General features: G+C 51.5%; 1 protein-coding gene across 1 annotated transcript in view; it reads right to left on the bottom strand.

Annotated features, from left to right (window-relative positions):
- HSF2BP (heat shock transcription factor 2 binding protein) overlaps positions 1–25,292 on the bottom strand; it is a 229,037-nt gene that overhangs the window by 102,137 nt on the left and 101,608 nt on the right. Inside the window, exon 4 of the mRNA XM_073668814.1 lies at positions 21,976–22,125. Coding sequence (XP_073524915.1) covers positions 21,976–22,125 — 150 coding nt within the window. The remainder of the gene's footprint in view (positions 1–21,975; positions 22,126–25,292) is intronic.

The following is a 25,292-nucleotide window of genomic DNA, read 5'->3' as shown; positions in this document are numbered from 1 at the left end:
AGAAGACACGGCCCAATCCCGAGAAAACGCGCCCCCCCATACACATAACATACGGCCCCCATACATAGAAAACGCAGCCCCCATACACAGAAGATGCCGTCCCCCATACACAGAAACCATGGCCCCCCCACACACAAAAGACACGGCCCCCATACACAGAAGACACGGCCCCCATACACAGGAGACACGGCCCAATCCCGAGAAAACGCGGCCCCCCCATACACATAACATACGGCCCCCATACATAGAAAACGCAGCCCCCATACACAGAAGATGCCGTCCCCCATACACAGAAACCATGGCCCCCCCCATACACAGAAGACACGGCCCCCATACACAGAAGACACGGCCCAATCCCGAGAAAACGCAGCCCTCCATACACATAACATACGGCCCCCATACATAGAAAATGCAGCCCCCATACACAGAAGATGCCGTCCCCCATACACAGAAACCATGGCCCCCCCATACACAGAAGACGCGGCCCCCATACACAGAAGACACGGCCCCCATACACAGGAGACACGGCCCAATCCCGAGAAAACGCGGCCCCCCCATACACATAACATACGGCCCCCATACATAGAAAACGCAGCCCCCATACACAGAAGATGCCGTCCCCCATACACAGAAACCATGGCCCCCCCATACACAGAAGACGCCCCCGCCCATACACAGAAGACACGGTCCCCATACACAGAAGACACGGCCCAATACAGAGAAAAAACGGCCCCCCCATACACATAACATACGGCCCCCATACATAGAAAATGCAGACCCCATACACAGAAGATGCTGTCCCCCATACACAGAAACCATGGCCCCCCCATACACAGAAGACACGGCCCCCATACACAGAAGACACGGCCCCCATACACAGAAGACACGGTCCCCATACACATAAGATACAACCACCCATACACAAAAGATACAGCCCCTTCCATACACATAAGATACAGCCCCCATACACATAAGATATGCCCCCCTATACACATAAGATACGGCCCCCCGTACACATAAGATATGGCGGCCCCCAAAACACAGAAAATTAATTCCCCATATACATAAGATACAGCTCCCCCCGAACACAGAAGACACGGCCCCCATATACAGAAGACATGGCCCTCATACACAGAAGACATCACCCCCCATACATAAAAGACGCGGCCCCCATACAAAAGGCGTCACCCCCATACACATAAGCCACCCCCAATACACATAAGACGCCGCCTCCCCATACACAGAAGACACCGCTCCCCCATAAACAAAAGATACCACCCCCCATAAACAAAAGACCCAGCCCTCATACACAGAAAACGCGACCACCATACACAGAAGACGCGGCCACCATACACAGAAGACGCGACCACCATACACAGAAGACATGGCCACCATACACAGAAGACGTGGCCACCATACACAGAAGACGCGACCACCATACACAGAAGACGCGGCCACCATACACAGAAGACGCGGCCACCATACACAGAAGACGCGGCCACCATACACAGAAGACGCGGCCACCATACACAGAAGACGCGGCCACCATACACAGAAAACGCGGCCACCATACACAGAAGACGCGGCCACCATACACAGAAGACGCGACCACCATACACAGAAGACGCGACCACCATACACAGAAGACGCGGCCACCATACACAGAAGACGGGGCCACCATACACAGAAGACGCGGCCACCATACACAGAAGACGCGGCCACCATACACAGAAGACGCGACCACCATACACAGAAGACGCGGCCACCATACACAGAAGACGCGACCACCATACACAGAAGACGGGGCCACCATACACAGATGATGCGGCCACCATACACAGAAGACGCGACCACCATACACAGAAGACGCGACCACCATACACAGAAGACGGGGCCACCATACACAGAAGACGGGGCCACCATACACAGAAGACGCGGCCACCATACACAGAAGACGCGACCACCATACACAGAAGACGCGGCCACCATACACAGAAGACGCGGCCACCATACACAGAAGACGCGGCCACCATACACAGAAGACGTGGCCACCATACAGAGAAGACGCGGCCACCATACACATGTAGTGCAGCGTGGGGCCGTAGCCGTGGGCGATGCACTGGTCTTCTTCTGCTGTGACGACCCGGCGCACTACATGAAAGTGTGGGTGCAGTGTAACGCTACGCCAATGAGCCAGACGGGGCACAGTGAGACGGATGGGAAGGGAAGTGAGGCAACTAGGAAGAGATTAAAGGGTCCCCTTTGAATCTTGCCCTGCGCAACTGAGCTCCCTGATTTCCCTATATGGGTTCTTTCACCTCGTGCGGCGATCACGTTCCTAATCCCTGTCTTTCCCTAAGCACGTCCCGGGCTACTGCGTGTGGCAGCTGGAACGCTAGTCCTGCTCTATAATACAGACAAGGGAGACAGACAAGGGTAAAGAAAACAGCAATCACTTTAAACGCACTCAGACTATGGAATAGTATATAACGGGAGAGGAAGGCTGAGGCCAGCCAAAAAGGAGATAAGGAAAAGGAAGACACCAGACAAACTTCCAAACAGCAATCTCCGGAGATGACTCCTAAATGACCTCTTTCCATGGCTCACAGCTCCCAAACAAACTCCAAGGTACAGCAAGCTATCACTGGCAACTAATAAAGCTAAGAGGTGAGTACTTCTACCAGAGGGGAGTGGAGAACTCAGAATAGCTGAGAGCTCTAGGAAACAAACAGAACTGTTTAACCATTGCAACAACAGAGCAAGTGAAATCTGCACAGCTTAACCCTTGCAACACCAGAATAAAGGAAATCTGCACAGCTAACTGGAAGACAAAGCAGATCCATACAATGTAGGTGCACGTGTAGCCAGAAGCCGCAATCTTCTGACCCCTCTATGTCGCGTTATCCCCTTGACAGTACCCCCGTTCAAAGAAGGGGCTCATGATCCTCAGGACCAACTTTATCTGGATGTGAGGTATGAAAATACCGAACCAACCTGATCGCATGAACATCATACGCTGGTATCCACATTCTCTCCTCTCCGTTCCAATGAACCAAATACTGAAGTGACCGATGTACAAAGCGAGAATCGATAATCTTAGCTATCTGGAACTCCAGATTCCCACTAACAATAACCGTTGAAGGTGGCCGTAGAGCCAGTTCTGAGGAAGCAATATATTTTTTGAGAAATGACTGGTGAGACACATTATGGATTTTGAAAGTAGGGGGCAAGTCAAGACGAAACGTTACCGGATTGATTACAGCAACTACCTTATAGGGGCCAATGAACCTGGGTCCCAGATTCCAAAAAGGAACTTTCAACTTAGTGGAAAACCACACCAAATCACCAACACACAGGTCTTTACCAACCAAGAACTTCCGATCAGCCATACTCTAATATTTGGAACCCATCATCCTTAAATTATTAAGAACACCCAGCCACATAGAGGTAAGAGACGAAGAAAACCGCTCCTTTCCAGGCACTCCTGAAGAATTATTTGAGATCAGTGATAAAATACACTGACAGATGAGTCCACGGTCTACAAAGGAATAACCAAAGATTGCAGAATCCCGAACAGAAGTGTATGAAGGGTCTTTGAACGCACACAGGTACTTGAAGATGAGACATAATCTCAAACATCCTGGTGCAACCATGACCACCAAAAATGACAAGAAAGTGGATCAATGGTGGTTTTACTACCAAGATGTCCCACAAGAACTGAATCATGATGTTCACTTAATATTCTAAGTCGAAGGTTCACAGGTACAAACAGTTTACCTGGAGGACAAGCAGCAGCGGCGTCCCCCTAGGCTTCAACGACCTGCTTCTCTAGATCCGAACATATTACAGCAATAACTACTCTTTATGCAAAATAGGTACAGGTTCACCACCACTACCTCCCCCTGGAAGAAAATGGAGCAATGCATAAGTTTTAACGTTTTTATCCCCCGGTCAATAAGTCACCAAAAAGTTAAATCTGATGAAAAAGAAAGACCACCTTCCCCGTCTAGGAGTAAGTCGTTTAGCCGATTCCAGATATAATACTTTTTTATGATCCGTAATGACCATAACTGGATGTATTGCACCCTACAAAAAATGACGCCATTCCTCCAAGCCAGCTTTATTGCCAAGTGTTCCCTACTACCGATATCATAGCTCCCTTTGGTGGGTGACAACTTTTTAGAGAAAAAGGCACATGGACGCCATTTACTTGGTGACAAATCCTGTGACAATACAGCCCCTACCCCTGATGCATCTACCTCTACAATAAAAGGTTGGGTAACGTAAGGCTGTATGAATCATAGAATGGTAGAGTTGGAAGGGACCTCCAGAGTCATCGTGTCCAACCCCCGGCTCAATGCAGGATCCTCTAAACCATCTCAGACAGATGTCTGTCCAGTCTCTGTTTTAAGACTTGTGGTCTAAGCCGATGTGGTACCGATATATAAGAAAGGTAAGAAGGTGGATCCAGGTAACTACCGTCCGGTAAGTCTGACATCAGTAGTGTGTGACATATATGAGGGCATCATAACAGATGACCTTCAGAGTTATATCACAGAGAATAATATAATAAATGATAATCAGCGCGGAGTCATGAAGGATCGGTCGTGTCTGACAACATGTCGGGTCTATGAGGAGGTGAGTGCAGATCTGGATGGTGGATGCAGCTGATGAGATTTATCTGGACTCTGATCCTGCACCACATAGCAGCCTTATACTGAAGCTCCAGGAGCCGGGACTGGGGGAACGATATGTAGATGGGTGAGGAACGGGCTAAATGATAGGAAACAAAGAGTTGTCATAAATGGTACATACTCTAAATGGGATATAGTCAGCAGTGGGGACCGCAGGGATCTGTAGCGGGAGGAGTGGGGACCGCAGGGATCTGTACCGGGAGCAGTGGGGACCACAGGGATCTATACCGGGAGCAGTGGGGGCCGCAGGGATCTATACTGGGAGCAGTGGGGACCGCAGGGATCTGTACCGGGAGCAGTGGAGGCCGCAGGGATCTGTACCGGGAGCAGTGAGGGCCGCAGGGATCTGTACTAGGAGCAGTGGGGACCGCAGGGATCTGTACCGGGAGCACTGGGGACCGCAGGGATCTGTACCGGGAGCAGTGGGGACCGCAGGGATCTGTACCGGGAGCAGTGGGGGCCGCAGGGATCTGTATCGGGAGCAGTGGGGACAGCAGGGATCTGTACTGGGAGCAGTGGGGACCGCCGGGATCTGTACCGGGAGCAGTGGAGGCCGCAGGGATCTGTACCGGGAGCAGTGGGGACGGCAGGGATCTGTACCGGGAGCAGTGGGGGCCGCAGGGATCTGTACCGGGAGCAGTGGGGACAGCAGGGATCTGTACCGGGAGCAGTGGAGGCCGCAGGGATCTGTACCGGGAGCAGTGAGGGCCGCAGGGATCTGTACTAGGAGCAGTGGGGACCGCAGGGATCTGTACCGGGAGCACTGGGGACCGCAGGGATCTGTACCGGGAGCAGTGGGGACCGCAGGGATCTGTACCGGGAGCAGTGGGGGCCGCAGGGATCTGTATCGGGAGCAGTGGGGACCGCAGGGATCTGTACCGGGAGCAGTGGGGACCGCAGGGATCTGTACCGGGAGCAGTGGGGGCCGCAGGGATCTGTATCGGGAGCAGTGGGGACAGCAGGGATCTGTACTGGGAGCAGTGGGGACCGCAGGGATCTGTACCGGGAGCACTGGGGACCGCAGGGATCTGTACCGGGAGCAGTGGGGACCGCAGGGATCTGTACCGGGAGCAGTGGGGGCCGCAGGGATCTGTATCGGGAGCAGTGGGGACCGCAGGGATCTGTACCGGGAGCAGTGGGGACCGCAGGGATCTGTACCGGGACCAGTGGGGACAGCAGGGATCTGTACTGGGAGCAGTGGGGACTGCAGGGATCTGTACTGGGAGCAGTGGGGACTGTAGGGATCTGTACTGAGAGCAGTGGGGACTGCAGGGATCTGTACTGGGAGCAGTGGGGACCGCAGGGATCTGTACCGGGAGCAGTGGGGACTGCAGGGATCTGTACTGGGAGCAGTGGGGACTGTAGGGATCTGTACTGGGAGCAGTGAGGACCGCAGGATCTGTACCGGGAGCAGTGGGGGCCGCAGGGATCTGTACCGGGAGCAGTGGGGGCCGCAGGGATCTGTACCGGGAGGAGTGGGGACCGTAGGGATCTGTACCGGGACCAGTGGGGACAGCAGGGATCTGTACTGGGAGCAGTGGGGACTGCAGGGATCTGTACTGGGAGCAGTGGGGACTGCAGGGATCTGTACCGGGAGCAGTGGGGACCGCAGGGATCTGTACCGGGACCAGTGGGGACAGCAGGGATCTGTACTGGGAGCAGTGGGGACTGCAGGGATCTGTACTGGGAGCAGTGGGGACTGCAGGGATCTGTACTGGGAGCAGTGGGGACTGCAGGGATCTGTACCGGGAGGAGTGGGGACCGCAGGGATCTGTACCGGGAGCAGTGGGGACCGCAGGGATCTGTACCGGGACCAGTGGGGACAGCAGGGATCTGTACTGGGAGCAGTGGGGACTGCAGGGATCTGTACTGGGAGCAGTGGGGACTGCAGGGATCTGTACTGGGAGCAGTGGGGACTGCACGGATCTGTACCGGGAGCAGTGGGGACCGCAGGGATCTGTACCGGGAGCAGTGGGGACTGCACGGATCTGTACCGGGAGCAGTGGGGACCGCAGGGATCTGTACCGGGAGCAGTGGGGACTGCAGGGATCTGTACCGGGAGCAGTGGGGACTGCAGGGATCTGTACCGGGAGCAGTGGGGACAGCAGGGATCTGTACCGGGAGCAGTGGGGACTGCAGGGATCTGTACTGGGAGCAGTGGGGACCGCAGGGATCTGTACCGGGAGCAGTGGGGACTGCAGGGATCTGTACTGGGAGCAGTGGGGACTGCAGGGATCTGTACCGGGAGCAGTGGGGGCCGCAGGGATCTGTACTGGGAGCAGTGGGGACCGCAGGGATCTGTACTGGGAGCAGTGGGGACTGCAGGGATCTGTACTGGGAGCAGTGGGGACTGCAGGGATCTGTACTGTGAGCAGTGGGGACTGCAGGGATCTGTACTGGGAGCAGTGGGGACTTCAGGGATCTGTACTGGGAGCAGTGGGGGCCGCAGGGATCTGTACTGGGAGCAGTGGGGACTGCAGGGATCTGTACTAGGAGCAGTGGGGGCCGCAGGGATCTGTACTGGGAGCAGTGGGGACTGCAGGGATCTGTACTGGGAGCGGTGGGGACTGCAGGGATCTGTACCGGGAGCAGTGGGGGCCGCAGGGATTTGTACCGGGAGCAGTGGGGGCCGCAGGGATCTGTACCGGGAGCAGTGGGGACCGCAGGGATCTGTAATGGGAGCAGTGGGGACCGCAGGGATCTGTACTGGGAGCAGTGGGGACCGCAGGGATCTGTACCGGGAGCAGTGGGAACTGCAGGAATCTATACCGGGAGCAGTGAGGACCGCAGAAATCTGTACTGGGAGCAGTGGAGGCCGCAGGGATCTGTACCGGGAGGAGTGGGGACCGCAGAGATCTGTAGCGGGAGCAGTGGGGACCGCAGGGATCTGTACCGGGAGCAGTGGGGACCGCAGGGATCTGTACTGGGAGCAGTGGGGGCCGCAGGGATCTGTACTGGGAGCAGTGGGGACCGCAGGGATCTGTACTGGGAGTAGTGGGGACTGCAGGGATCAGTATCGGGAGCAGTGGGGACCCCAGGGATCTGTACCGGGAGCACTGGGGACTGCAGGGATCTGTACAGGGACCAGTGGGGACCGCGGGGATCTGTACCGGGAGCACTGGGGACCGCAGGGATCTGTACAGGGAGCAGTGGGGACCGCAGGTATCTGTACCGGGAGCAGCGGGGACCGCAGGAATCTGTACTGGGAGCAGTGGGGACCGCAGGGATCTGTACTGGGAGCAGTGGGGACCGCAGGGATTTGTACTGGGAGCAGCGGGGAACGCAGGGATCTGTACCGGGAGCAGTGGGGACCGCAGGGATCTGTACCGGGAGCAGTGGGGACCGCAGGGATCTGTACTGGGAGTAGTGGGAACTGCAGGTATCAGTACCGGGAGCAGTGGGGACCCCAGGGATCTGTACCGGGAGCACTGGGGACTGCAGGGATCTGTACAGTGAGCAGTGGGGACTGCAGGGATCTGTACAGGGAGCAGTGGGGACCGCAGGGATATGTACCGGGAGCAGCGGGGACCGCAGGAATCTGTACTGGGAGCAGTGGGGACCGCAGGGATCTGTACTGGGAGCAGTGGGGACCGCAGGGATCTGTACCGGGAGCAGTGAGGGCCGCAGGGATCTGTACCGGGAGCAGTGGGGACCGCAGGGATCTGTACCGGGAGCAGTGGGGACCGCAGGGATCTGTACTGGGAGCAGTGGGGACCGCAGGGATCTGTACCGGGAGCAGCGGGGACCGCAGGGATCTGTACCGGGAGCAGTGGGGACCGCAGGGATCTGTACCGGGAGCAGTGAGGGCCGCAGGGATCTGTACCGGGAGCAGTGGGGACCGCAGGGATCTGTACCGGGAGCAGTGAGGGCCGCAGGGATCTGTACCGGGAGCAGTGGGGACCGCAGGGATCTGTACCGGGAGCAGTGGGGACCGCAGGGATCTGTACCGGGAGCAGTGGGGACCACAGGCACCTCTGCTAGGACCGATTCTTTTCAACCTCTTTATTAATGACCTTGGGGATGGGATTGAGAGTAAAGTGATAGTTTTTGCTGACGACCCCAAACTATGTTGGATATTACAATCTGATCTTGACATTACGATATTGCAGAACGATCTGGATAAGAGACTGAATGGGAAACACTCGGCAGATGAGGTATAATGTAGATAAATGTAGAGTAATGCACAGAGGACGGAGTGATCCTATTGCTGAATACACATTAAATGGGAGTATACTCGGGATTACAGAACAGGAGAAGGACGGGGGATTCTGGTTACAAGCAACTGAGCAGCGGCAGCTCAAAGTCAGGCAGCAGCCACAAAAGCAGAGAAGATTTTAAGTTGTATAAAGAGAGAAATAAAATCCCGTGATCCCAAAGTATTGTTACCCCTTTATAAATCACAGGTGAGGCCACATCTGGAATATGGGATCCAGTTTTGGGCTCCACATTTTCAAAAGGATATTCAGAAGTTAGAGTCAGTAGAAAGGCGGCAACTAGATTATTACAAGGGATGGAGGCCTCTCCTACATTACACGGGACGGAGGCCTCTCCTGCATTACGCGGGACGGAGGCCTCTCCTACATTACACGGGACAGAGGCCTCTTCTATATTACACGGGATGGAGGCCTCTCCTGTATTACACGGGATGGAGGCCTCTCCTATATTACACGGGATGGAGGCCTCTCCTATATTACACGGGATGGAGGCCTCTCCTATATTACACGGGATGGAGGCCTCATATGATGAGAGGTTGAAAAAGTTGAGTCTGTTTAGCTTAGAAAAATTACGCCTCAGAGGAGATCTCATTACATGTATAATATATGTGTGGTCAGTCCAAAGGAGCAACACAGGACTTATTCCTTACAAAGACCACACTAAGGACCAGGGCACTCATTACGGGTGGAAGAAAGGCGATTCCGGCAGATAAACAGGAAAGGCTTCTTTACAGTCAGAGCAGTTGGACTGTGGAACGCCGACCACAAGAGGTAGTGATGGCCGACACTATAACAGCTTTATACAGGGGCTGACACTATAACAGCTTTATATAGGGGCTGACACTATAACAGCTTTATACAGGGGCCGACACTATAACAGCGTTCAAAAAAAGGCTGGACGATTTCCTCGATACACATAAAATTCTGGGTTGCAGTTAAATTAGACACAATGTTACACCTATAATAGTACATTTAATACGACAATAGTAATTACATAACTGGTATAATTAGGTTTGATCCAGGGTTCTTGGACTGATCGCCTTTTCTCGGGTTCAAGAAGGAATTTTTCCCCGTGATGCCAATTGGCTGAATGTGTCCTGTTTTTTTTTTCCTTCTTCTGGATCAACAGATTTAGGCATAGAGATTTTAATAATATCATTATTAGAATCATAAGTGTAATACAAAATATAAAACGAATCAAAAATTATAAACGGGTTTGTGAGGACCTGGCCACTTACTAAATACTTTTCCAGCACTTAGCACCCATTTTTGCCGATCTTATTTTTGTATTTTGCTATAAATTAGCTTTTTTGTTGTGATTTGTTTGCTCATCAGTTCAACCTCAGATATCTATTCCATTCAGTGACCTTATCTCAGGGGCCTTGGGCCATTATTCTTTCAGCCAACGAACCCCTTATGTAGATGGAAAAAAGTGGACACAGTGGAGCCGTCACCACAGGAGTCTCATGTTAAAGTAAATGCTTAAGGGGGAGGGTGTCATCTTTTCTGACCTTTGGAGGGGTCTGACCCCAGGGAGGAAAACAGACACATGCTTTAGTGAGGAGTTGTGTGGAAGGATTGAAGGAAGAGGATGGAGACCGTGGACTTGGAAGGATGGATGGATAAACATGTTACCATTATGGATTATGTCGTTTGGATTTAAACTTTCTTAAAAGGACTGCTGCTACAGGATACCTGTGCTTTCATAGTTTTATCGGCCGTCTAGAGGATCATGGACTGTGGCTACAGACTATACTGGCTGGAGATACGAAATCTGTGGGCCAACCAACAGTTGACAGACAGTGAGTATGGCCTTATACAAAGCCAGTGGAACTACAGACCCAGATTGGGAACTTGAGGACAGAGAACCGTATTTTGGCCATTTACCTGGAATTGCTTTATTACCATGGCTGTGATTAATAAAATATTGTTGCATCGTTAACCTGCCGAGGTGATTACTAACAACCCACAACCTCAGATCGTCACTGGGTTCATTTTTAAGTGTAGTAGTGCAGAAATAATAAAAATGGTAATAATACATTTGTGAGGCCTAGTCCCAGTAAGTTACTGTAGTGTTAGTATAGGGAGTACAATTGGCGGAGAAAGGTTGAACTGGATAGACCTAGGTCTTTATTCAACCAACGCTATGTTACTATGTATTGATGGAGAACTTGCCTCCTCTCATGGAAGCCTCACTCATTGATCACTGTGGAGACATGGGGGTCTCCCGTGAGCAGAATACTACTTAGACAACACAGGGTGAGGGTAAAACAGTGTGGCAATACTTTATTGAACCACCAAACAGACAATAAACATATAGAAAAATCCCAGCAAAAACATAAGATGGTGAAAATTACACAGTCTCACCCTTCCGCTGTCTCGCTGTGTTTAGAGCATCTGCAACTTCGAGGCTTCCAGAGCCAACTATCACAATCAGTGGTACCCCGCTTTCGGCGGGCTCCCACAGAGAGGAGGTAGCAGCAAGCTAAAGAAGCTGACAGTACATGGAGGTAAGTGGCCAGGTGACCTCATTGTCCCAACCTGGGTTCTTCAAATGTCTCTGAGGATTCAGCAATGGTCAATAGAGCATATCTGTGTTCTTCCAGCTGGGGCCGTGGTCCCCTAAGTTGACATCCTATAGAGTCACACATGAAACAGAGTCAGAGACCCCTTTATATAGTCCACAACTGTCCTTCAAGTCATCATCCACAGGTCAAGAGAAAAGGGTGGTGATATTAACTCACACTGCCTGAGCATCCACAGTTCATCCGTCAATGCTAACTTGCAAACATTGAAGGATAAACTATAAATACCCAAACATTGCAAGTCAACAAACTGCATGCCTGGTATAATGTGTAATAAACATATTAGCAAACATCATTGTTCAATGACCCTGCGTCCCTGTCTTGCAAAGATAACAGTACAATAAACTGTGGGAGCTGATATAAGATGTAAATAACAGTCATTCATCAACTACCAATGTCAACTCAACCTACTGTACAAGAAGAGTTAACATTCAGACTCATGACAAAAGTCCATGTGTCTTGACCAACCGAAGAAAGAAACACATACAAGAGCATTTCACTAAATTAGAATATTATCAAAAAATTAATTTATTTTAGTTCTTCAATACAAAAAAGTGAAACTCATATTATATAGTCATTACAAACAGAGTGATCTATTTCAAGTGTTTATTTCTGTTAATTTTGATGATTATGGCTTACAGCCAATGAAAACACAAAAGTCATTATCTCAGTGAATTAAAATATTAAAAAACACATGCAAAGGCTTCCTAAGCGTTTACAAAGGTCCCTTAGTCTGTTTCAGTAGGCTCCACAATCATGGAGAAGACTGCTGACTTGACAGATGTCCAGAAGGCAGTAATCGACATTCTCCACAAGGTCCCAGAGTTTACACCCTTGCCTGGGTGTTTAAATAGTTTCACTTTGCTACAGGGCGGTGCCTGTGATATTCACATTTCCTTGTAAAAGCTTGGAGCGAGTGCAGTCTGTTTACTTAGTCTCTGGTGCTAAGAGGACGTGTGTGTTATCTCTCTGAAGTCGGCTCAAGCTAAGTTATCTTTCCCCGTGTCTGTCTACCTTGTTGTCTTTAGTTGCTAGTGGGGGTCGACTAGTGCTCATCCCCCCTTCCTTATCCAGAGCCAAGCGCTAGGGAAATACAGGGATAGCTTCCCATGAGGTGATAGGTGAAGAACCAAAATAGGGACAGTAGGGGAGACAGGGTGATATCAGCTCAGCCTAGGAGGTCTCCACTCCCCCCTTTCCCTAGAGTCTGGGCTCCCTTCCCCCCTTCCCTTTGTGTTGCACTTAGTCTTTCCCACACCTTGCGTGATATTGGGTCTGGATAACACTGACCTTGTCCGGCTGTATGTGGCGATGCAGGGTAGCTGGTTTAGGGTGGTCAATCTACTGTATAGTATGGACGGGATATATCACTTCATTCGCTGCTGGTGTAAGTGTCCCTCAAACCCTGATGGCTCGTTTTAGCATATGTTGACCGGATGGGCTGGCAGACGGGCTCCATGCATGGGGCCATGGCCCTGTAGACAATCTTTGGCCATGTGTTAAAGGTGGCCACACATATAACAGCGCCATGTGTTTTGCAGATCACGGGTCCTGTTTGTAAACCTTTGTTCTGGTGGTCTTCCTGCTGGGTAGTGGAATAGTCCTGCTCGAATAGCTAGTGGCAGCTCGAATCCTTGGTTGAGGGGTTTCCTGGGATTGGTGGGCTGATCGAGCCAGTGGCTGCAGTGCCGTCAGAGTTGACTACCAAATTCTACATAGGAGGCCCCCTGGCGAGATAAAGTCCAGAACTTGGTGCGATATCTCTCGGGGGTGACTGTAAAAAAGGCCAACAGGGTAAGCTTAATAGTCCAAGACAGCATCCCATGCCTGGCCAGTCAAACTAGTCCACAGGTATTTGGCCTATAGGCACCTGGTGCATTAGCATCAGGGTCTCAAAATCTTGCAGATGTTCATCAACCTCTGTGTTCGACTCATTAAACACATGCAAGTCTTGGTAGAAGAGACGATTTCATTGCTGGTGGGTCATCATGGGGGTAGTGTCCGGCATTGGCAGTAGGTGTACTGGAACTCCAAAAACTGATTCAATAACAAAAGTCGCTTGAGGCTCCGGGTCCCAATGTGATCAACAATTCCTGGATTCAGCTGCTTATGACTGGGTACTTGATTCAAAATTACTGCTGGATCCCGGATTTGGCAAGCGGTTTAATTCCTCTGGGTCTACTTCAGTGGAGTTTTCATTGTCCTCCACGACATTCTGGGCATCCCAACGGGTCAATTCCTGTATTAAATCCGATGGAGTGTGGGTGGCCCAGTATTCAATCTGTCAAATCTGGCACAGCTCCTGTAGTCGCCGTTTCTTCTTGAGGCTAGATATCGCTTCTGATCCCCCTCCCAAGGCAGAGCTGGTAGGGTTGGACATAGTGGTGTGTGAAACCTGCTGTATCACTCACCTATGGTCTGCTGGGTCGGTCTATATGCCTCCCTGTTTGTGGAGCCCTTGGACGGTGTCTACCAACACCAGTTCCCTGCATCTCTCCCGGATTGGCCGGGCTGACTAGTATCCTGCTGCGGCCACCAAAATGTGCAGACACGGGGATATTCAGTGGGCAGAATACTAAGCAGACAACACAGGGTGAGGCTAAAACAGAATGGCAATACTTTATTGAACCACCAAACAGGCAATAAACATATAGAACAGTCCCAGCAAATACACAAGATGGTGAAAATTGCACAGTCTCACTTGTCTGCTGGCTGGCCGGGATTAGAGCAGCTGCAACTTCGAGGCTTCCATGGCCAACTACCACAACCAGTGGCACCCCATTTTAGGCGGGCACCCACAGACATGAGGTAGCGGCAAGCTTAGGAAGCTGACAGTCCATGGACGTACGTGGCCAGGTGAACTCATTGTCCCAACCAGTGTTCTTCAAATGTCTCTGAGGTTTCAGCGAGGGTCAATGGAGCAGAGCTGTGTTCTTCCAGCTGGGGCCGTGGTCTCCTAAGCTGACATCCTGCAGAGTCACACTTAGAACAGAGGCAGAGACCCCTTTATATAGTCCACAACATTGTTAGAGCACATCACTGATCTGCATAGTTTGTCCTTCTGTTCTGCTAGAGTCAACAAGCTAGCTGGCCTGGGACAATATGTAAGGAACATAGCAAACATCATTGTTCCATGACCCTGCGTCTCTGTCATCGAGAGATAACAGACAATAAGGTGCAGTAAATATCAACTCAAGTGTCAACATTCAGGCTTATACAAATAATAGTCTGTCCTTCTTGACCAACCAAAGAAAAACACATAAATTCAAAAGTTAACATAAAGATAATAGCGTATTTCTCCTGGCCTAATGAATTTACATCTGGATAATTAAATAGAAATGCTGTGTTGTCACACCATTGTTCAGGATTATCTAGATCCTTCTGAATCCTTTCTCTGTCTTTTCTAGTGTTAGCTATCCCTCCAAGCTTTGCAGCATCTGCAAATTTAATTCATTTACCTTCAGTTCCCTTATCTAGATCATTTATAAAATACTAGATGGTGGCCCGATTCAAACGCATCGGGTTTTCTAGAATATGTATGCGGTACACCGGGCGCAATCAGCAGAGCGGTGTTTAAATTTGGCGCCAATATCGCTGATTGGTCGCGGCCGGCGGGCGCGACCAATCAGCACAGTGGTTTTTACATTTGGCGCCAATATCGCTGATTGGTCGCAGCCAGCGGCCGCGACCAATCAGCGAACCGTGTTAGTGAGGGACGGAGAGCCTGTTTAAATTTGGCGCCAATCAGCACAGCGGTGTTTAAATTTGGCGCCAATATCGCCGGCGGCCGCGACCAATCAGCGAATTGTATTAGTGAGGACCGGGGAGCGGCGCTGCGGGAGATTGCTCGCAGCAGAAGTACCCCTACTGGCGGCGCCGCTTCCCGGTCCTCCCTTCACACTTGCCGTCGGGAGATCAGTGGGCCAAGCCGCTGATCTCCCGACGGTAGCCACATGGGGGTCAGCGGTGCCACAGGTCAGGGTACTTATGCTGCTAGCAGCCGGGAGATGAGCGGCTAGTGCCGCTCATCTCCCGCTGCATCGCCGCTGACCTCTGTGCAGAGCGGTGTTTAAACTTGGCGCCAATCTCGCTGATTGGTCGCGGCCGGCAGCCGCGACCAATCAGCAGAGCGGTGTTTAATCTTGGCGCCAAAATCGCTGGCGGCCGCGACCAATCAGCGAATCGTATTTCTGAGGACCGGGCAGCGGCGTTGCCTTTGCGAGTACTTCCGCTGCGAAGAGGCGGAAGATGGTCGGCTGCTCGCAGCTGAAGTATCCTGACCGGCGGCGCCGCTCACCAGTCCTCCCTTCACACTTGCCGTCGGGAGATCACCTCCGTCCGGCAGATGAGCCGCTAACAGCCGCCATCTTTTTCTGAAATCCCGCGTCGCTGATTGGCCGCGGCCGGACCAATCAGCGACGCAGGATTTCCTGGACAGGCAGACAGACAGACGGGATAAGACGATTATATATATTAGATTGAATAACACTCGGGCCAAGACAGAGCCTTGTGGTAACCCACTTGAAATACTCTTCCAATTCGATGTGCAACTGGTTATTACCACTCTTCGAGTACGATCACTGAGCCTGTTATGAATCCACCTAACCATACCCTTGTCAACCCCATACTTGGTAATTTTTTCAATAAGGATAGTATGAGATACTTTATCAAATGCTTTGCTGAAGTTGAGATATACTATATATACCGTATTTCCCTTATCCACCCGATCAGTGATTCCATCAAAGAAGGAAATTAGATTAGTCTGGCATGAATTGTTTGCTACAAACCTACGCTGGCTCTGATTAATTACTGTATTCTTATCCAAGTACTTACATACATGCTGTTTAATAATTTGTTCAAAGATCTTTCCTGGTATAGAAGTAAGACTCACTGGCTCCATTTTCTTTCCTTTTTTGATGATAGGAACAACATTTACCCTTCTCCAATCATTTGGGACTTCTTCTGTTCTCCAGGAATTTTCAAAGATTCTGGCTAGTGTTTCTGCAATTTCTTCTGCTATATCTTTCAGTACCTTAGGATGACACACTTTGCACTGACGAGGGGCAGTACTCTCTGCAAGGAGAAACGTTACCCTTTGGATACCGGTCAGACGTTTCTCAACCAGCCAAACCTATCTCACACTTTGCACTGACGAGGGGCAGTACCCTGAAACACAGTGTCTGCAAACTGAGATTTTGGTTTTGGCTATTATTCTAAGTCATGTGACAAGACTTGTTAAAGGGTCGATATTGACTTTTAGGATTGTTCCTCTCCGAAGAGACAATTTGCATATTTCGCAGGAGAAGTATATCGGCTTAAATGTCTCCTCACCTTGAAATGCTTAACATGTCACTCTCTGCAAGGAGAAATGTTACTCTTTGGATACCGGTCAGACGCCTCTTACACAACTAAACTATATCCCACACTTTGCACTGACGAGGGGCAGTACCCTGAAACACAGTGTCTGCAAATTAAGACTTTGGTTTTGGCTACTATCCTAAGTCATGTAACAAGGCTCGTTAAAGGGTTGATATTGACATTTAGGATTGCTACTTTCTATAGGTGACACTAGAGTTCTAGTTCTCTTCCTCTCTGGAGAGACAATTTGCATATTTCCCAGAGGAACATTGTGGCTTAAAAGTCTCCTCACATTGACATGCTTAACATGTCACTCTCCGCAAGGAGAAACGTTACCCTTTGAGTACCCTAGGATGTAATGCATCTGGATCAGGAGATTTAAATTAATTTAAATTAGCAAAGTGTTCCTTCACTATCTCTCTGTTTATAAATAGTGTGGATTCTTTTATTCCTTTGATTGCACAGTGAATATCAGTTTATGTAACATTTGTTTTCTTAGAGAACACAGGTGCAAAATAGGAATTTAAAAGTTTGGCCTTCTCAACAGCATTTTTGACCACTTCTCCCTTGTCATCCTGTAAAAATCCTATAGCAACTTTGACATTTCTTTTGTTTTTCACATACCCCCAAAATCCTTTTTTATTGCTTTTGGTCTCCCTTGCAAGCCTTAATTCATTACTGGATTTAGCTCTTCTAACGCTTGCCCTGCAGACAGCATTATATTCTTCTTTAGATATGCCCCCTCTTTCCATTTAATATGCATTTCTTTGTCCTATTTAAGTTTAAGTTCTGCATTCATATATCCTGGTCTCTGTAAATGCTTACAATTCTTCCTTTTTTCAGGATTGTTACTGATTGTGCAGTGAGAATTTCATTTAGCAAATTCTCCCATTCTTCTTGGACATTTGTGTCCTTTAGATCATCCAGCCATCGGACCTTCCCCACCCTCTTTCTGAGTCTATTAAAATCTGCCTTTCTGAAGTCCAACTTTAAAGTCTGAGTCCTTGCAAGTGTTCATCCTCTTGTAATCCAAAAATTGAGGAAAGCACGATCGCTGCCTCTTAAATTCCCAGTCACCTTTACTTCCTCAACCATTTCCTCCCGGTTGGTAAAAATTAGGTCCTAGGTGGCAGATGCTCTTGTTCTTTCTTCTACCTTTTGAAAGATAAAGTTGTCAGCGAGAGAAGATAAGAATTTTCTGGACCTGACTGCCATTAGGTACCGAGATGAGATCCTCAGACCCCTTGTGAGACCATATGCTGGTGCGGTTGGCCCTAGGTTCCTCCTAATGCAGGACAATGCCAGACCTCATGTGGCTGGAGTGTGTCAGCAGTTACTGCAAGATGAAGGCATTGAAGCTATGTACTGTCCCGCCCGTTCCCCAGACCTGAATCCGATTGAGCACATCTGGGACATCATGTCTCGCTCCATCCACCAACGTCACGTTGCACCACAGACTGTCCAGGAGTTGGCGGATGCTTTAGTCCAGGTCTGGGAGGAGATCCCACAGGAGACCATCCGCAACCTCATCAGGAGCATGCCCAGGCGTTGTAGGGAGGTCATACAGGCATGTGGAAGCCACACACAATACTCAGCCTCATCAGGAGCATGCCCAGGCGTTGTATGGAGGTCATACAGGCACGTGGAGGCCACACACAATACTCAGCCTCATCAGGAGCATGCCCAGGCGCTGTAGGGAGGTCATACAGGCACGTGGAGGCCACACACAATACTCAGCCTCATCAGGAGCATGCCCAGGCGTTGTAGGGAGATCATACAGGCACATGGAGGCCACACACAATACTCAGCCTCATCAGGAGCATGCCCAGGCATTGTAGGGAGGTCATATAGGCACGTGGAGGCCACACACAATACTCAGCATCATCAGGAGCATGCCCAGGCGTTGTAGGGAGGTCATACAGGCGCGTGGAGGCCACACACAATACTCAGCCTCATCAGGAGCATGCCCAGGCGTTGTAGGGAGGTCATACAGGCACGTGGAGGCCGCACACAATACTCAGCTTCATTGTGACTTGTTTTAAGGACATTACATCACAGTTGGATCAGCCTGTAGTGTGTTTTTCCACTTTAATTTTGGGGGTGACTCCACATCCAGGCCTCCATTGGTTAGTAAATGTGATTTCCATTGATGATTTTTGTGTGATTTGTTGTCAGCACATTCAGCTTTGTACAGAACAAAGTATTCAATGAGAAGATTTAATTCATTCAGATCTAGGAAGGGGGATTTCAGTGTTCCCTTTATTTTTTTGAGCAGTGTATATTCCATGTGTTGGAATCAGTTGTATATATACCATAAGCTCTCTGTGAGTTCTCCAATAATCGGCCTAGTAGTGGTAACAGCCGTAGCCTCCTCCATTAATCGTCGGTCAATTGTGTAATTGTCCTGACGATAGGGGACAGCAGAGGGCTCTTTGTGACAAAAAGGTAAAGGTAGGGTGGTTCAGCGTGAACCGCCTGGCTGTGATGTTTGACAGCCTGCTCTTTTGCAACTTGGCCCCATGACAGTTCTTGAAGGTGAGGTGACAGTTCTTGACATCCTTTTTCTTAAAAAACATCCTCGAAATCAGACAAATACTCCGGCCGGGACCTGGTAGCTACCATGGATATACGGGTGTTTATGCAGTTATTTAGACAATAATTGCTCCACCTCACTACCTCCTGTGCCTGATAATCGACTACAGCAGAGGAAGGCCAAGAACCACTGGAGAGGGCAGACCCTCTAACACATAACATTTGATGGATTCAGTGTGCATGGCCCCCTACACGAAGACGTAAATCCTGAATGACCTGAGTGAAATGCTCCTGACTGAGGGGTGCAGAATCTATAGGGATTATGGGAATAGGCTGGGGCAACTTATGAGGAGTTTTGCCCTGGGCATGGACAAATCTGGCGTCAACAAGATGATATCCTGCCCTAATATCCAAAAACGCGGAAACAACCACCTTTTTTCCACCTAAAAGGATCTCGGCTAGCAAGAAAAACTAACCTCCAAACAACCTGTGCTCCTAAGTTTTTTCGGCTGCTGTTTCTGATTATGTATCATGGGGCAGATATCAACAAAATGACCCTTACGACCACAAAAAAACAAACTCACGTTTTTCTCCAAATAACTGGTGGACCAGTACAATGCGTTGCCCCCACAACTGCATGGGTTACTCGGTGGGCTCCAACTTAGGTTCATTAAGCACAAGTCCCCCAGTAGCTAACGGTGTCTCCTATCTTCCGTGGAGACGGCGATCCACACGGATAGCTAAGGACATGGCGGCCTCCAAGGAAACAGGGGTTTTGTACAGGACAAAGGCCTCCTTTCCTTTCCCAGAAAGATCCTGACAAAAATTACTCCAGAGGCCAGGGTCATTCCACCTGATAGCCATGGACCATCTCTGGAACTCAGAGCAGAACTCCTCTGCTGGTGGGTCTTCCTGCTGAAGCTGACGTCGTTTGGAGTCAACCAGGGAGACAAGGTCAGGATTATCATAAATGAGTCCCAGAGCACTAAAAAATTCCTCAACTGTCTGGAGCGACTGAGAATCAGACGGAAGCGGAAAAACCCGAGCTTGGGGGTCCCCCTGGAGAAGGGAGATGACTATCCCCACAAGCTGCTCCTCGGTACCTGAGGAATGCAGTAGCAGCCTAAAGTACAGTTTGAAGGCCTCCCCTAAACACTACAAACTTGTCCCGTCCTCCAGAGAACCTATCCGGAAAAGCCAGTCTAGGTTCAGATGGGAGTTGCCCAGGAGTAGTGGCCGCTAAACCCGGAACCTATCCGGCAAAGCCAGTCTAGGTTCAGATGGGAGTTGCCCAGGAGTAGTGGCCGCTAAACCCGGAATAAGAGATGGGTGCTGCAATGCCACAGAACGCAGGTCTGCCACCTCCAGACATAGATTTGGCAACAGCTCTGCCAGAGCAGCCACAGGATCCATCATAGAAACAAACAAGGGGAGGTCAGTGATAATGTCACGCTCCACTAATGAGCCAGGCGACGCACTGCGAGACGGATGGAAAGGAATCACTGCAACTAGGAAAAGATTAAAGGGGCACCTTTGAATCTTGCCCTGAGCAACCCTGAGCTCCCCAACGTCTTTCACCCTGTTCGGCGATCACGTTCCTAATCCCTGTCTTGCCCTAAGCATGGGCCTGGCTAGTGGGTGGAGTAGCAGGAACACTAGTCCTGCTCTATGATACAGACATAAAGGGAAACATACAAGGGTAAAGAAATCAGCAATCGCTCTAAGCGCACTCAGAATAAGGAATGGTACATAATCGGAGAGGAAGGGTGAGGCCAGCCAAAAAGGGAGATAAGGAGAAGGATAACACCAAACAAACTTCCAAACAGCAATCTCCAAAGAAGACTCAAACGGTCTCTCTTTCCATGGCTCACAGCTCCAAACCAACTCCAAGGTATAGCAAGCTATCACTGGCAACTACTCATGCTAAAAATTTAACATTTATACCAGATGGGAGTGGAGAACTCAGAACAGCTGAGAACAGAACTGTTTAACCCTTGCAACAACAGAGCAAGGGAAATCTGCACAACTAACTGGAAGGCAAAGCAGATCCATCCACTTTCCGGTTGAATGTGTAGCCAGACGCTACGATCTTCTGACCCCTCTCTGTCGCGATATCTCCGTGACATCCTGGATAGGTGTTGTAAAGGCCTTTCGCCCATGAAGGTCGAATGTAGCTGATGGTATTGGCCGGTCATGATCGTAGGTTTCAAAGTTCAATAAAGGAGACACCCATTTAAAACATCCCCCATACACATAAGATACAGCCCCCCATACACATAAGATACAGCCCCTCATACACAAAAGATACAGCCCCACCATACAGATAAGATATGGCCCCCCATACAAATAAGATACGGCCCTCCATACACACGTGATGGGGGTGCAGCAGGTTTGGTCGGAGGTCACATTCTGCACCGTCCTCTCCATGGTGATTTGCCGCCATGTCACCGATACTCCGTCATATCGTGTTATAGCCCGTTGTTCCCCCAGATGGCGACATTATCATGGCTATCATGGACAGCCTGGGGGGCTCCGGAATTACGAGGTTGGGAAGACGATGTGTCAGGTGTCCTTACTTTCTCCACCTCTTACCATTCCCAGGATGCTCTTCACCGTCTCCTCCCTATTAGACACTCCCCACAGGAGCGTGCAGACCGCAGAACCCATCTGTGTACAAAAGGCAACCTGCTGGATGGACCGTTCCTGGAGCGCAGAGACCTGGAGCAGCAGAGACAGATTCTCCTGCACAGAGACAGACAGCAACATAAGTCGCCACATCACGAAACGCCAAGTTCTGCACTCACCCCACACCCAAAACCATGTCCTGCACTCACCCCACACCCAAAACCGCATCCTGCACTCACCCCACACCTGACACCGAGATATCTCATTCACCCCACACAGGACACCGTTCTGCTGTGCTCACCCCACACCGGACACCGAGTCCTGCCGCTCACCCCACACTGAGTCCTGTCGCGCACCCCACACCGGACACTGAGTACTGCTGATCAACTCAGACCAGATACCGAGTCCTGCCGCTCACCCCAAACCGAGTCCTGACGCTCACCCCACTCCGGACACCGAGTCCTGCCACTCACCCCACACCGAGTCCTGCCGCTCACCCCACACCGAGTCCTGCCGCTCACCCCACACTGGACACCGAGTCCTGCTGCTCACCCCACACTGGACACCGAGTCCTGCTGCTCACCCCACACCGGGCACCATGTCCTGACGCTCACCCCACACCGGATGCCATGTCCTGCCCCTCACCCAACACCGGACACCGAGTCCTGCTGCTCACCCCACACCGGGCACCATGTCCTGACCCTCACCCGACACCGGATGCCATGTCCTGCCGCTCACCCCACACCGGACACCGTGTCCTGCCGCTCACCCTACAGCAGACAACATGTCCTGCTGCTCACCTCACACCGGACACCGTGTCCTGCCGCTCACCCCACACCAGACACCGTGTCCTGCCACTCACCCCACACCGGACACCGTGTCCTGCCGCTCACCCTACACCGGACAACACGTCCTGCCGCTCACCTCACACCGGACACTGTGTACTGCCACTCACCCCACACCGGACACCGTGTCCTGCCGCTCACACCACTCAGGACACCGTGTCCTGCCGCTCATCCCACAATGTTTCCTGCAGCTCACCCCACGCCGGGCACCGTGTCCTGCCGCTCACCTCACACTGGGCACTGTGTCCTGCCGCTCACCCCACATCGAGCACCTTGTCCTACCTCTCACCCCACACTGGACATGGTGTCCTAGTGCTCATCCCACACCTGACACTGTGCTCTGCTGCTCACCAGACAGGTAACACCGTGTTCTGCCGCTCACCCCACACCAGACACTGTGTCCTGCCGCTCACCTCACACTGGACACGGGGTCCTGACGCTCACCCCACACCAGACACAGGGTCCTGCCCTCAACCCACACCAGACATGGGGTCCTGCCGCTCACCTTACACTGGACACGGGGTCCTGCCGCTCACCCCACACCAGACACCATGCCCTGACGCTCACCACACAGGAAACACTGTGTCCTCTCACTCACCCCATACCCAAAACCGTGTCCTGCCACTCATCCCACACCAGAAACCATGTTCTGCCACTGACCCCACAGGGAACACTGTCACAAACGTGGATAGTGAACACATTGTGACACGAGCCGGGCTTACCCAGGAGGGGCATGGCTAAGTGGCTACCTTGTGTACGCTAGAGCTCCTGATGGTGGAGTTAGACTTGCGCTGCAGGTAGCCACCAGGTACTACTCCTGGACAGTCCCAGTACTGCAGCAGCTGACCCCAAAGGTCAGAATCGCAGTCACAGACACAGACTCGTGGCATGTGCAGGCCAACAGAAGCAGTAAGCCACAGCAGTGAACGGGGACACCGCCACGCATTCGGGGCGGTGAGTATGTCAGCATCCCTGCCGGGAGAAGGGAGAGGGGACATGCAGAGATGCCGGCATTGGCGTTCCAGACACCATGTCACCTCACACCAAACATGTCCTGCTGGTGACCCCGTTCCTGACACTGTGTACTGCCACTCACCCCACAGCTGACAATGTGTCTTTTTCACAGTATGCACTTATGTAACATACCTGGCGGCGTCCTTGCATAGTGGTCCATCTCCCACTGTGCAAGAGAGCGCACTTGATCTCCAGTCCAGAATGTCTCTCTGGCTTCCCTCCATGCTGTCTGTTTGTGTCTGTTTCTGCTGCTTAAGGGCGGCGCCCGATCACTTCCTGCTTTTTGTACCTGCTGTCGGTCACACCCCTTGTGCGTCCTCAGCCTATTGTTGTCTGTCACCTGGTATTTAACCCAGCTGCTCCAATCAATCCCTGCCTGAGCATTGTGTTTCATTCAGTGTGTTTGCACTCTGAAGGTGCCAGGTCCCGTTCTGTGTTCTCTTGTCTGCCCTGTCCCCCCTGCTCAGCCTTGCTCCGCTCTGACCCCTTTGCTCACTGCTATGGCAGTCTCGCTCCGCTCTGACTCCTTTGCTCACTGCTTCGTCAGTCTCGCTCCGCTCTGACTCCTTTGCTCACTGCTCCGGCAGTCTCGCTCCGCTCTGACTCCTTTGCTCACTGCTCCGGCAGTCTCGCTCCGCTCTGACTCCTTTGCTCACTTCTCCGGCAGGCTCGCTCCGCTCTGACTCCTTTGCTCACTGCTCCGGCAGTCTCGCTCCGCTCTGACTCCTTTGCTCACTGCTCCGGCAGGCTCGCTCCGCTCTGACTCCTTTGCTCACTGCTCCGGCAGTCTCGCTCCGCTCTGACTCCTTTGCTCACTGCTCCGGCAGTCTCGCTCCGCTCTGACTCCTTTGCTCACTGCTCCGGCAGTCTCGCTCCGCTCTGACTCCTTTGCTCACTGCTCCGGCAGTCTCGCTCTGCTCTGACTCCTTTGCTCACTGCTCCGGCTGTCTCGCTCCGCTCTGACTCCTTTGCTCACTGCTCCGGCAGTCTCGCTCCGCTCTGACTCCTTTGCTCACTGCTCCGGCAGTCTCGCTCCGCTCTGACTCCTTTGCTCACCGCTCCAGGCGGCCTCGTCCTGCTCTGACTCCTTGCTCACTGCTCCGGCAGTCTCGCTCAGCTCTGACCCTTTGCTCAGCACTCCAGGCGGCCTTGTCCTCCTCTACTTTTGCTCACCGCTCCAGGCGGTCTTGTCCTGCCCTGCTCTCGCTCACCTCTCTGGGCGGCCTCACTCTGCTGTGTTTGTCCGCCACATCTGTGGTTCTGTTCCTGAGTCCCAGTGTGTACTGGGTTCTATCTCGCCTGTGTTCCTACCTGCTAGTGCCTCCCTGTCTGCACTCTAGCCGTGCTTGCCTGTACCCCCTGCCTGCATACCCGCCTGCCTGCATACCAGTCGTGCCTGCCTATTCCCGCCAGTCTGTGTGCCAG

This window comes from Phyllobates terribilis, unplaced genomic scaffold, assembly GCF_046119375.1.
Source record: "Phyllobates terribilis strain yellow unplaced genomic scaffold, ASM4611937v1 Scaffold_2__4_contigs__length_985480577, whole genome shotgun sequence".
In the NCBI taxonomy this organism is placed as follows: Eukaryota; Metazoa; Chordata; class Amphibia; order Anura; family Dendrobatidae; genus Phyllobates; species Phyllobates terribilis.
The sequence above is the reverse complement of the archived record's forward strand: the minus strand, read 5'-3'. Positions and strand labels throughout refer to the sequence as shown.